This window comes from Fusarium proliferatum, assembly GCF_900067095.1.
Source record: "Fusarium proliferatum ET1 genome assembly, contig: FPRO_scaffold001, whole genome shotgun sequence".
In the NCBI taxonomy this organism is placed as follows: domain Eukaryota; kingdom Fungi; phylum Ascomycota; class Sordariomycetes; order Hypocreales; family Nectriaceae; genus Fusarium; species Fusarium proliferatum.
The window spans coordinates 5,809,213-5,822,346 of NW_022194790.1; the positions used below are offsets into that span (position 1 = coordinate 5,809,213).

At 50.1% G+C, this 13,134-nt stretch overlaps 3 protein-coding genes across 3 annotated transcripts; 1 reads left to right on the top strand and 2 right to left on the bottom strand.

Moving 5' to 3' along the window:
• Window positions 1-216: 216 nt before the first annotated feature.
• FPRO_00213 (uncharacterized protein) lies at window positions 217-2,250 on the bottom strand (the record flags this gene model as incomplete). The annotated part of the gene is made up of 1 exon (XM_031225641.1): window positions 217-2,250. The coding sequence occupies one exon, from the start codon at window positions 2,248-2,250 to the stop codon at window positions 217-219; it is 2,034 nt and encodes a 677-aa protein (XP_031076257.1).
• A 4,225-nt stretch (window positions 2,251-6,475) lies between these two features.
• On the top strand, window positions 6,476-11,792 carry FPRO_00212 (uncharacterized protein; the record flags this gene model as incomplete). The annotated part of the gene is made up of 4 exons (XM_031225642.1): window positions 6,476-6,638; window positions 6,694-7,017; window positions 7,067-11,178; window positions 11,229-11,792. 4 exons carry the CDS (start codon window positions 6,476-6,478, stop codon window positions 11,790-11,792), a joined length of 5,163 nt encoding a protein of 1,720 aa, XP_031076258.1.
• Window positions 11,793-12,400: 608 nt separating this feature from the next.
• Window positions 12,401-12,899, bottom strand: FPRO_00211 (uncharacterized protein; the record flags this gene model as incomplete). The annotated part of the gene is made up of 3 exons (XM_031225643.1): window positions 12,401-12,557; window positions 12,608-12,731; window positions 12,785-12,899. The coding sequence occupies 3 exons, from the start codon at window positions 12,897-12,899 to the stop codon at window positions 12,401-12,403; spliced, it is 396 nt and encodes a 131-aa protein (XP_031076259.1).
• Between the last annotated feature and the right edge of the window lie 235 nt (window positions 12,900-13,134).

Below are 13,134 nucleotides of genomic sequence, written 5' to 3' on the forward strand. Positions count from 1 at the left end.
AAGCTTTATGATGAAGAAGCAATTACACAGACCTGTACTGAAATACACAATGTGGAAACAATTTTGTCCAACCGCTGTCTGACAGCTTGTTCACAAACCATCTTTGTTGTCATTTTCTATGGTAACACTGGCTAACGATGAACTCATAGGTCTCATACAATTACATCGTAACATGATCGATGGTCTTCATAGAATCATTACATATAATACATTGTTCTAAACATCTGTGCTTGTCTCGTCCACTCCCGTGAAAACTTTGTACATGCGTCGACTCACAGCTTGGCCAACCATGCGATCTGAGAAAGCACCGTCTTTGTTTGCGCTCTTCTTCACTCCTTCGAGAAGGGTTGGCCCGCGCTCTTCCAAGCCTCGAACCAAGCGGCTGACGGTGCCAAATTCCGCCGCGATTCCATATGCAATGGGGGCTGTGACTCGTACAATCTCTTGCAGCATTCGGACGTAGGTGTCTTTGGCGTCCTCGCCTGTCTTGACCTGTCCGCTCTCCATGCAAAACCCTGCTCCGAGTGTCGCGATGTCTCGTTGTTTTCGGTAAGGAATTGTTGAGATGTGTTGGGTGAATGTGAGGATCTGCTCGGCCGTTTCCATCGGTATCATAGTGTGATGGATCAAAACTTCATGCATCACCTGCAATTGCAGCAACGCATCTTCGATCAGCTCCTCGGATACATACTCCGGAGGGGGATTGTTGTTTCGTCGACGACCTGCAGTAGAAGCCGCAGCCTCCTGAGCGCGAACATTCGATGCAAATTGACGATTGCGAAGGCTTCTGTTCTTGCGCATCCAAGGTGTGAGACCCTCAATCAAGTAGACGAGAGAATGATCAGCAAAATGTCTTTGCATCTTGCCTACGTGAGTTGAGATCTGGTCGTCCTGCGCCAGCTTCACAAACTCATCGGCATGCATCACAACGAGAGCATGCTTCTCATCCTCGAGGCGAAGAGGTATTGGCTCCCAGAGACCAATCTCGTCGTTGTATCGACTGCGCACCTTTCTTCGCCATTTGATCACATTGTCGACCGGGCTATCCCAAGTTGTGTACTGCACATCAAAGGGTTCTAGCATAGTCTGGAGCTCAGTTGTGACCGTGGCATTTAGACTCGAAGGGATATCGACCATCATTTCTGGTGTCGAGACCTTTTTGTCTGTACGTAGCTTGTTGACCTCTGCCAGCGCAGCAGTGCGTTCCTTTTCACGAAGTTTGGCTTCCTTTGCTTCTTGCTTCTCACGTCGCTTAGCCTCTTTTTCGACTTCTTTGGCTGCTGCCTTTGCTTCTTTTTCTCGTGCTCGCTCTTCTGCTGACTTTGTATTCGAAGATACGGGCTTTGTTCGAGATCTAGATGACACAACATCGCTTTGTGAGCGCTGAAGTCGTGATCGACGTCGCATCTTGGCAACATCAAAAGAAGCGATATCTGGCAATTCGTCCTCGGAACTGTCCCCGCCATCGGAGTCGTCAATGTTAATAACAGTATTGTTCCTACATGGCGGCGATGAATCGAAAGAGAAGATATCTGGCGCCGAACTAGAGATTGGATCCCATGTAGCATTCTTCTTCGGGGCTGGCTTGGGCGCAGGTTTTGGCGGAGGCGCAGGCGGTGATGTTATGATAGCCTCGGGCACCTTAGTCGTTATCGGCGCTTGATGGGGCGAACTTGCAAAAGGATCGGAAGATTCTATAGGTCTTGCGAGGGGCTTCGGTTTCGGGGGAGATCGTCGGACCGGTTGTGGTGAACTTGCGAAAGGATCAGAGTCTTCAGCGTCAAGCGATTGATTAGTGGGCTTGCTGATAGTATCTGTCGAGGGTTTGCCACTAAAGGTCGAATATACCAGCTGGCCATGTGATTCGAATATTGGAGAACTCGTAAGTTCTATAGGATCAGAAGCGACGGAAGCTCGCCCATTCCCATTCGTTCGCACTGGCGGAAGAATCGTTTGAGGTTCTAGAGCTGGAGAAATGCGCTTGAGTGGAGGTGGTTGCGCCGGAGGAGAAAGGTATCGTCTCTTGTTCGGATTTGCATCGACCAATATTGGCTCGTCAAGATCTATCGTTGTGTCGAAATCATCGGAAAGAAACAGTCCTGGCGATGCAGAATGTGTTGCGTTGATACTTGGTAGGTGTCGCTTCTCTGGTTCAACGATGCGATTGATCTCGGGTACCTGCGCAGAGGGTGGGATGGACTGGCTTGGTGACGGACTCGATGAGATGAGATCAATCACGTCGGGTGCCATTTTGTTGGGGATACTTGGACGAGTACCATTGACGATCGTTAATTTGAAGTTGAGGCTCTCTACGGTCAATGGCGGGGCGCGCTGTGACGCGACGACCTTGGTCTGGATGGCACACGAAAAACGCCAAAGTCACGTGTAGTTATCAAGGAACTTGCCACTCAGCACTATCAAGTGAATGTAAGACGAGATACAATAAAGTCGTGTTACGCATGGCTTCATGCACTTTCACTGAGTAGTAGTCATTGGCATCAGTGTAGTAATTTGTGTTAGTCCATCCCAGATCTTAGCTCCCTGTATGTGAAGTAACCTATAGCTCCCGCGAGACTGGACAAGAACCATCCGTCTTGTTATCTTTTCCGTACACTTTCTCGTCGTAATTTGGTAGCCGTTATATGGTCTTCCAGCAGCTTGCCCGTATGAGGTTTGTGCTTCCTTGATAAAATTTGTTTGGAAAGGTTAGGGCAATACCAAGTTCATGCCTTTTTTTCGGATTAACACAAAATCTATAGAGTACAGCATCCATGATAGTCACCACTGATCTCCAAGTCTACGCTCCAGACAAGTACCAGCTCTCCATTTATAATTGCGCCTTCCGTAAGTGGTGACAGAGCTCAATTGGCATATAGTCCAGGTGATCCTCGCAAACCACGATCACTCGAGGCATGGAGAAGAAAAGAGACATCCTCAAAGGAGGCACTATCTCGTATTTGATCCCAGTAAAATAAAACCCATCTCCTTAGCATAACGATAAGGCTTGGTCGAAAATATAATATGACCATCGATTATAGCCTAAGATATAGACCTTCCTCCGAAGCGAAGTCCTATTGATGACGATCTCAATGGCGAGGGTTGAAGCTCATGTCTAAGTCAGGATCCCGTGCTATATCACGACGTTTTATTGGCGATACATCATATCCACACTGACTCGTCTCTCAGTCTCCAACTATCTTCTTTCCGTGATGCAAGCCTCAACCTTCAGTGCCGTTCCTCGACAGGGTAAACTGCTTAGCGAACACAACATGCGTCAGTAACCAAGCTGTGCAACGTCACATCGTGACGTTGTAAAGACTCAATGAGGAGGCACAACATCTTGGCGTTTCTCAAAAGGAAGTCGAAGCAAGAGTCAGTGTCTATAATTCATGGCATATGGACGGCTTAGGGTAGGGACAGGGATGAATATAGGGATTGTCTATCCTGCAGAGGAACAGTAACATTGCGATAACAAAAGTTTCATGTTTAATCACAAGGCCCTGTGAATAGTTGCAGTCTCTCTATCTCTCCATCGATATGGACTATTACCAAGGTATATAGTCTATATAGCAGTGTTTGGAGCTATTGTGGTGGTCAGCAGTGTGTTTGGTAGATCCAACTAGCGAAGTGGAGGTATAGTATGTTAACACAATCCACATCTTATATCCGTTACCATGGTCTGTCCACTCTAAGATTTCAACTCTTGGCTCGTTTTCTCATGGAGATATTGTCTCAGTGGCACCGACCATCTTGTTGTTTTGATAGTGGATAAGCTGACCATTGACAGCTACTGTGACAACCAAGATCCCTGGCGATTTTATGTAAGTGGGCGTTGAAGCAACAAGCGAGAACGAAGTTCTTAAGGCAGACGAATAAGGACAGGCTCAGCCGCCGAGGTGTCCGGTAGTTCATGCTGGCAACGTGCATGCATTCCATTGGCGAAGTGGCTTTTTTTGGTGAGACGAACTGTCTCAGACAATCAGGCATGCTGTCCTGACATATCGATGCAACAACGGCCTTGCCAGGCCGGCAAGAGAGTCTAACAAGGACCAACAGTTCGTAACCTTCAATAACTCACCGTTGAACACTTGTCAGGTCATGTAAGATTGTTCAAAAGAAGAAATGATAGTAACAAGTTCAAAGTATCAAGGTTTCATTGGGATCAGGAGTGGGGGCTTGGACCTGAAACATACCGTGGGCGTGGTGTGTTTGACCCCCGCGATTTGCTTCCGCAGTTGAATGCGTCTCAAAACGCGGACAGAAACCATGCCGGTCACAGTAACTGTTTCCACATTTTGCTTTTCAAGTTGCGAAATGATGCCATTCAATACTCCGTAACGGATGGACCAAGAGACCTGGGCTCGCTTCAAACGGGGCGCCATGTGAGCTCCAGGCTAGGCTCAGCGGGACATGGGTAAAGGGCTGAAGAGACAGTCTCAGGTTGCTAATTATCTACGTATTATCCTACGGAGTATTTTAGGGGACGATCGTCTGAGTCTCTGAGACCCTGGATCTTACTGTAATAGGAGATGGGATGAAAGTTAAAGGAGATGGTTTGAACTTCATGGGTTAGTTATCGGAGGGATCTTGATAGTTGTCTCGGGCGCCAAAAGCAACGAAACTGTTAAGTTAAACAGGATGGTGTGCATGGGGCGGTTGCTAGTGCGTTCCGTGTAGCATTGTCTGCAGCGTGATACGCGTCGATGTTCGTGATAATTATCAAGGTACTTGCATATGTATTTTGCTGCGTGACCGCCATAACCGCAAGGGGGGTAAGTTCTGATATGGGGTCAAGTTGACAACGCATCAAGAGGGGACGTTGAAAACTCTGTCGACGACACAAGACATCAAGTTCGCTATTGAGTCAATGTCTAACGGTATTCTTCTCTTCTTTCTATGGAAACTTGGCGTGAAACCGGTATATCGGTTACCGTTCTTGCATTGGTTTGATGACATCCAGCCGTATCCATCCAACAAACGTGACGATGTGCCGCTAAGTTAGTTTGGACGCGTCGGATATTAGATTCAGCCCCTGAACAGAAAGGACAGAAAAGATCGCCTCGGGCTGAAGAGGCATTTGAATTGGTCCGAGAGACTAATCAAGGTGGTTGGTTTGGTTTGACTTTGTTGCTTGTAAAGACGAACTTGAATAAGGCCTGATTAAGCGGTTTAACCCTCAACATCCACGAGGATTCGTTGCCTGTTGCTCGGGTCACTGGGATCGGCCAAGTTTGAAGTAGTGCGAGAACAAATGGAGTCTCTTATCAGAAATACGGTCCATGAATCAGTAGACGGATATCACATTTAAAAGAAATGAGTACTCACTCTCACAGCTTAATTGGTCTCGTAAAGTCCCAATCAGTCTCTTCCAACACTATCACCAAATATTATTCAGATTATGGCACTGATGCTAAGGGTCCAAGCAGACAAACCATTTGGAGGGTCTATGCCACTAAGGAACTGGGCCTTGGGCCTGGTTGCGCGGACAAGGTTACCAGCGCCGGGGGAGGGATCCAGTTAAAACGAAGCTGTCCAACCAGTAGGCGCCCTCTCCGCCATCAGCTAACCTAAAGGACCACTAGCCCTCCCCTGGGATTCAGGGGTCAGGCAATCACGTCCATCAGACGCGAGGTACCTGACAACGTTGCCCGAGCCGGCCCAGCGCTAATGTACCTCTAGTCCTCCAGGGGCGGACTTGACAGCCCTCCATCCCGCTGAGTGTGTATTGGCTTGCGCTGGCACAATCCCCTAAATGAGTCGAAGGAAGCTGGAAGGCACTGAACTTTGAACCAACCTGACAGAGGTGTCCAGTTTACCCCTGGTGGGCTTGATCCCACTTTGAGGCTGTCCCGTCCCTTTTTTCCTGTTGCTTTTTCTACTCCTGAACTGAAAAAAGTGATCAAACAGCCAACGGCCCGCCCATTGAAGTTATTTCTTCTGCCTCTGCATCATCTACGACCTCCTCTCCCACCGCTTTCTTCTCTCTTCCCTTCTCCTCCGCTCTTTTCTTTCACCTTTTTACCAATTCCACCCTGACAAAAGCCCCTCCGCTAGCGACTTACGTCTCGCTCCACAACTGGAACGAGGCATCGCCAGCCCAGACCTAGACCCAGGCCTCGACAACTCCGTCGCCCGATCGTCCGTGGTCGCTTGTTTAATTACATTTTCCCCCTACACCCCTGGCCTGAATAAACAATCGAACATCCGCCTCGCGCTCACTCGTTGAAACTTCTACGAGTCCCCCAAAGGTCAACTGCCGCACGTGAGACCGTCTGGAACACTTCGCGATCCCCTCACCAACCGACGACTCTCGTGGCGCTGCAATCATCTATGACGTTCTGAAAGACCACCACTTCTCCCTCCGAGGAAGACAATATACAAAGAAGCCCTTTGTGGCCTTGACAGCTTTTGCGACATACATCGCTGTGACGATTACGAGAACTGAGAGACCGCGCATTTCTTTCGCAACTTAGCTATGGCGACCTCGCCCCCGGCCTCGCCGGGAGGAATCCCTCAAAGGCCCATGAGCGCCATCGCAAGAGCCCATCCTAGAAGCAGTAGCAGGTTGAGCATGACGAGCAAGACTGGAGGCGGAAGCAGAGCCTCAGACGACGAAAGTCGGACGGCGGTCAAAGTCGGTAAGTCGACCGTTGTCATCAAACTCTGGGGATAATAATGCTTATTCGTTTTCAGCCGTTCGAGTCCGACCGCCGTTGAACCCTAACGATCCTGGATACGATCTGATTCCGCAGCGATTTCAACGAGCCATGGTCCAAACGACCTCTGATACCAGCCTGGCAATCGATTCTCCACAAGGTCGCAAACTGTTTGTCTTTGACCGAGTCTTTAGCTCAGATACACAGCAGGAGGGTGTGTGGGATTACGTGTCGGACTGCATTGGCGCTTTTACTCAAGGTTACAATGTATCCTTGATGGCATATGGCCAGTCTGGTGCTGGAAAATCATACACTATGGGCACTTCAGGCCCAGGCGAACAATATGACCAAGAGCTGATGGGTACGTTGAAGCGAACAAGTGGCGACTGCGCTTGCTAACTAGTATCTAGGTGTTATTCCCAGAGCTGCCATGGCGCTTTTTGAAAAGCTCGATACTCCCGAGACCCCAAAGTCCAAAGCCAAGGCGAACCGCAGCTCTCTTTCGCATCTCAAAGGCCCACGGGGATTTACTCAGCAGAATACGCTTGGCGATCGCGAGTGGTCGCTGAAAGCTACATATGTCGAGATTTACAACGAACACCTTCGCGATCTGCTCGTTCCTGAAACGACCCCGATGAACGAGCGCGGCAATGTGGCCATTCGCGAAGACACAAAGGGAAACATCATCTTGACAGGCCTTCGACAAGTCGATATCAACTCGGTGGACGATCTCATGAATGCTCTGAACTTCGGCTCCTCTATTCGCCAGACTGATGCCACAGCTATCAACGCCAAGTCGTCGCGATCCCATGCGGTTTTCTCACTTAACCTTGTTCAGCGCAAGAACAAGTCGTCCGTTCAGGAGAAGCGCTTCTCCGTACCGCTCGAAGCGATGACGGGCCAGGATGTTACTGTGACAACCGACAGCAAACTTCACTTTGTGGATTTGGCTGGAAGTGAAAGACTGAAGAACACCGGAGCTCAGGGCGATCGAGCAAAGGAGGGTATCTCTATCAATGCCGGTCTTGCCGCCCTTGGTAAAGTTATCAGCCAGCTTTCGTCAAGAAACCCCGGTTCCCACGTTTCGTATCGCGACTCTCGACTTACCCGACTACTACAAGATTCGCTCGGTGGTAATGCCATCACTTACATGATTGCTTGTGTTACGCCGGCCGAATTCCACTTGAGCGAGACCCTGAACACCGTCCAGTATGCCCAACGAGCTCGAGCGATTCAATCGAAACCGCGCATTCAACAAGTCGAAGAGGGTGATAAGCAATCTGTGATTGACCGCCTCAAGGCTGAGGTTGCCTTTCTCCGTGAACAAATTCGCAGTGCCGAACATGGCGGCAACAGCCCTCGACGTAACGCGCAAGGAATTACTGAACGATCTGACCGTCAAAACGAGCGCGAGGCTGAGCTCCAGAACCAATTATTGGACACCCAAGAAAGCTATACCGCCTTGAGCCAGCGCCATGCTCGACTCATTGCTGAGTTGGCGCGTGCTCGTGAAAACGAATCTGGCGCGAACCACCATGAGGAGTCGGGCGATACAGCAGATGACCGCCTCAACCGATCGAATTCATTCGCGCAAGCTGTTGAGCAAGTCGTTATGGAATACGAGAAGACGATTCAGTCTCTCGAGCAGTCTCTCTCTTCTACTCGCGGCACACTCTCTAACACCGAGGCTAACCTTCTCGAGAAGGAGACGAAATGCGCTTATGTCGAAACCATCAACTCCCAGCTCCAGAGCCGTCTCCAGAAGCTCATGGACCGAGAGAATAACACCGAGAGTTACCTCCACGATCTCGAAGCCAAGTTGGATGGACATACCAACGGTGAAGAGAAGAACGCCACGATCATCATGGAACTTCGTAAGGAGATTTCCCGTGTTCGAGAGAATGAGGCGTCATGTGAAGACTACATCTCGACCCTTGAAGAGCGTCTTGCTGAGGCGGACCAAGATGCCGAGTTGATGCAACGTGAAATCGATAGACTTGAGCAAGTGATTGAGCGACAAAGAAGTCTTGGTAAGCTCGACTCGCTTCTCCACGAACTTGACCAGATCCAAGATGGCAAGGAACCCGGGACCGAGAACGGAACCGACCAGAATGCTGAGCAAACCAATGGTGTTGCGTCTCGTCGTGCTATGGCCGAACACTCTCGAAACCTCTCCCATGTTAGTCGCCATAGCCAAATGGAGGATCCGATTCCCGAAGGTGACGAGGAAGACCACCCTCATACCAAGATTGGCCCTGTCAAGGAAGTGGATGAGGACCTTCTACGTCTTGAGAGGCCAACCGAGGAGGGCCCTCCTCCAAGCCCAGCTCAGTCCAAGTTTGTTGCTGACAAGCTTGAGAACGTTACCCAGGAGCTTATTGACTTGCGCGTGGAGCACGAGTCGACTCTTCATGACTACGACTCTCTCCACGCCAAGTACGAGGATGCTATGCGTAAGATTGCTGAGATGCAGGATGTTGTTGATGAGGCCCGCCATGTCAACCCCAAGCGCGAGTCGGTCATTTCTGTGGCCACACCAACCCATACCCGGCCCGAGTCTTTCCTTTCTGACTCTAGAACTAATGATCTGAAGACTGGGCCGAGGTCATCCTTTACGCGATCGCTCTCTTCGGAATTATCCTCAGCAATGGATTCTCCTGCCACTGCCGCTTCATCAAACGGTGACATCTTGTCTGATGATGAGACCGCTACCACGAAGCCCGCAGCCGCATCGACGGAGAACTTGCCCCAGGATGACAACGTGGAGATCGCTGCTGAGCTCCAAAGACTCAAGTCGATGGCCCAGGAACGTGAAGCTGCTGAAAGAGAATTGGCCGAGAGATATGCCCAGCTTGAGTTCAAGCACAACGAGACCCTCGATATTGTTGAGGAGCTCAAGACTGACCTATCTCGTGCCCGTGTCATGGAAGCTACATCACCTCGTTCCAGCACTCCTGTCATTCGACGCAAGTCAAGTCAGAACCTGCTCGTTGTCGACCGTGCCCAGCGCTCATTTTCATCACTGCGAAACATTGCTTCTGAGCACTTCGGTGGTCAGCCCGAGGCCATGCAGAGCTTCGAGCTGAACTTGAATGCCGCTATCCACGAACTGCACGTCAGGAGCGAACGCATTCAGGAACTAGAAGCAGACGTCGCAGCAGCGAAGAAGGAGATGGAGACCAAGATGACCATCATCTCGGGATTGACGAGAGAGCGATCCAGTCTCAAGGCCAGCCCTGTAGAGATGTCCATGGTGGCAACACTGCGGGATCAGCTCGAGCAGAATGAGAGACAACTTTCTGATACGAGGAACGCTCACATGGCTCGTGAGCAAGCACTCACAACTGAGCTTGAGTCTCTGCGACAAGCACTTGCTGCCAAGTCTAGTCTCCAGGAGCCCGACAATGCTGACTCCAAGCACGAGCAGCGTGTTGCCGAGCTCCAGACTGAGCTTGCCACCTGGGAGCAGAAGCACAAGGAGGCCCTTGACTCTATGGCAACAACAGAAACCCAGATGCGGGGTACAATTGAGGAGCTTGAGGCTCGAGTTGTTTCCAACCATGCTCAAATCTCTGCATCTCGATCCCAGAATGGCGATAAGGATGAGTCAAACAGCGAAGCTGAGCAACGACAACAGAACCTCATCAGCTTCCTTCGTAACGAGATTGACGAGTATAAAGCGATCATCAACAGCAACGCCACTAAGGTTGCGGAACTGGAGCAGGCTCATGCTGCTGCTCGCGCCGAGTTGGACGAGCTTCACAAGAGCCACAACGCTGTGCAGGAGGACAACTCCCGTCAGCTAGAGCTTATTACCAAGCTTCAGGAGCAGATCGCGACCCATGATGAGGGCGCGAAGAGTAACGAGACATCGCTCGAGGAGCTCAAGGCTGAGCACGCCAAGGCCCTGGCTGATCTTAAGACGACCGAACAGAAGGGCTACGAAGAGCAGGTCGAAGTGTTGCTGTCAGAACATGCCGAGAGTGCTCATCGACTGGAGACTGAGCTTGCAGAGGTTCGCGATGAGCTCAACAAGGCAGCTTCTCAAGTCGCCATGGCTCTTGGTCTTGATGCCGATGCTGAGAAGTTAGTTGAGCGTATCGATGAGCTTGCTGCCAGCAAGAAGGCTCTTGATGAGGAGCAGGCCAAGCGGGCCGAGATTGAGTCACACGTTAACGAGCTCACATCTATTAATGAGAAGATCATGAAGGATCTCGAAGACGCCAAGGTTGCTTTGGCTGAGATGCTTGATGGAGGTGCTGGTTCTGGTCCTCTGGTCGAACAGATCAAGATCGCAAAGAAGAGGATGACAGATCTTGATGACCGAAGCAAGAAGAACAGCAGACTTGTGGAGGAGCTTGAGGAGCAGCTCCAGAATAACTTTGACGAGGTTCAAATCACCAATAACCGACTGAGCACCCTGCAGACTGAACGCAACAGTCAATTGGTCGAGGCCAATGCCGCTACTGCACGCCTCACTGCTGAATTACAGGTCTTGAAGGAAGATTATGCAGCTCTCCAGGTAAGCTTACCCCTGCAAGATCATTTGTGGACTTGACTAACGCTTCGTAGGCTAAAATGGACGAGGTCGCGGCTGGCGTCCAGCGGTCAAACTCTAACTCAACCATTCGCAAGAGCGCATCTCACGTCTCCCTTCCATCACCCCCACCAGCTATCCCTCTGCCTCCCCTGCCAAACGGGGCGGGATCTCCAGTCAATGGAGCTCCCAGCTCACCTACGAATGGACGTCCTATCAGCAAGGACAACATCAACATCTCTCATATCACTGAAGACCAGGAAGCGCGTATCCGAACCATCGAGAAGCATCTTAATGCGGAGCGTCAGCTTACCCAGACACTCGAGGAGGCTCTTACCGACCTGGAAAGGCAATCTAATAAAGTTAAGGCCGATTGTGATGCCTGGAAGAAGCGTGCTAGTGAGCTAGAGGTCGAGGTCAAGGAACTCAAGGACCGCCCTCCCCCCGAGCCTGTTCAGGACAACAGATGGAGTCTCCAAGCTGTGGAGGAGGAGCGCAAGAAACGACAAGCTGCCGAGGCTGCTCGCCGCCAGCTCGAGGAGCGTATGAATGCCATCAACAAGGGCAAGAAGAAGAAGGGAAGCTTGAACTGCTTCTAGAGGAGGCGAAGCTGTGGCTAGCCGACTTATGCGCGGCCCGTTCCGGAGTGTTTGATCACGGGACACACATATTCAGCATTTGGGGGGTTGGTTGAGATGGGATTCTTTTTGCAACGCCTTTATGTGTCATCACGTTTCTGATTTGATGTTGTTCACCATATTCCCCCTCGAGTTTATTGTCGGTCTGGCGATCCCTTTTTCGTCGTCGGGCATCCCAACCAAGTTTTCAAGCACTGGCCAGGAGTTAAGAGGATTCTTTTTTTTATTATTTAACTTTCTGTTGTTTTTTCTACCCTGTGAAGAAGAAAGGGGGGATTTATCACATACACGAGCGGCTCGATGCATAAAGATGTCATTTTGGGTGTCTGTCTTTATACATGTGTAATTTTTCTTCTTTTCTATTGTGACTCCCTTCAATTTCAAGGGGCGATTTTTTGGGTGGCGGACTTTGATTCAAAGAATGAAGCGGAAGATGGGATGATTCTTATGAGGGGGGACCCATTTGATCTTTGGGTTCCAATTACAAATTACATATAGGGAAAACAAAAACGTGGGATTTTTGTTTTCCGAAAGACGATAGTGGTAAATACTAGTTTCAAAGACCTTGGTCATTCGCCCTGATCGTTTTCTTCTGAGGGAAGCAGTTCTGGGAACCAGCCGTATTGCGAGAAGTCTACTGAGTGTTCGCCCATTGCGTTTGTCTCGACTTGCACGCCTTCTGCTTGGAGGGCATCAGCTTGTGAGCGGGATCCTCCAGGTTGAGATCTATATCGTCAGATGTGATGTGTATATATGTGAGGGATTGATGGACGAACCTAGGCGATATTTGGCCTTTGGAGTTTATGACTCTTTGCCACGGGACGTTGTCGTGGTTGAAGGGCTGGGATGGATCGGCGGGGAGGTGTTTGAGACAGACGCCGACTTGACGAGGTCTTTGAGCTGGAGGACGTTAGTGATTGGGAATTTTGGGTGTGTGAGGGAGGGTTTGGTACGGGTTCCAACGAGCATGGCGACGTGGCCGTATGTTGTGACTTTGCCGTGGGGGATCTCTTGGACAGCTGAGTACACGGCGTGGAAGAAGGCTTGTGCTTCATCTGAACGAGGCATTATGAAGGTGCATGAGACATGGATATTGGTATGAGTAGTTACAATGAATAATGAGTGTTAATTGGACTAAACAAGGCCGTTGTAGTCCAGTGAGTGAAGTGCCGATTCATGGTGCTGAAGGGCGTGATGTAACTAGCGGGGTATGCCACTATCCAGTCAATCACCAAATGAGTAAGATTCTTGTTCAAGATTATTCTATTGTTCATTCATGTCTTATGTACAGTCTATCTCTATC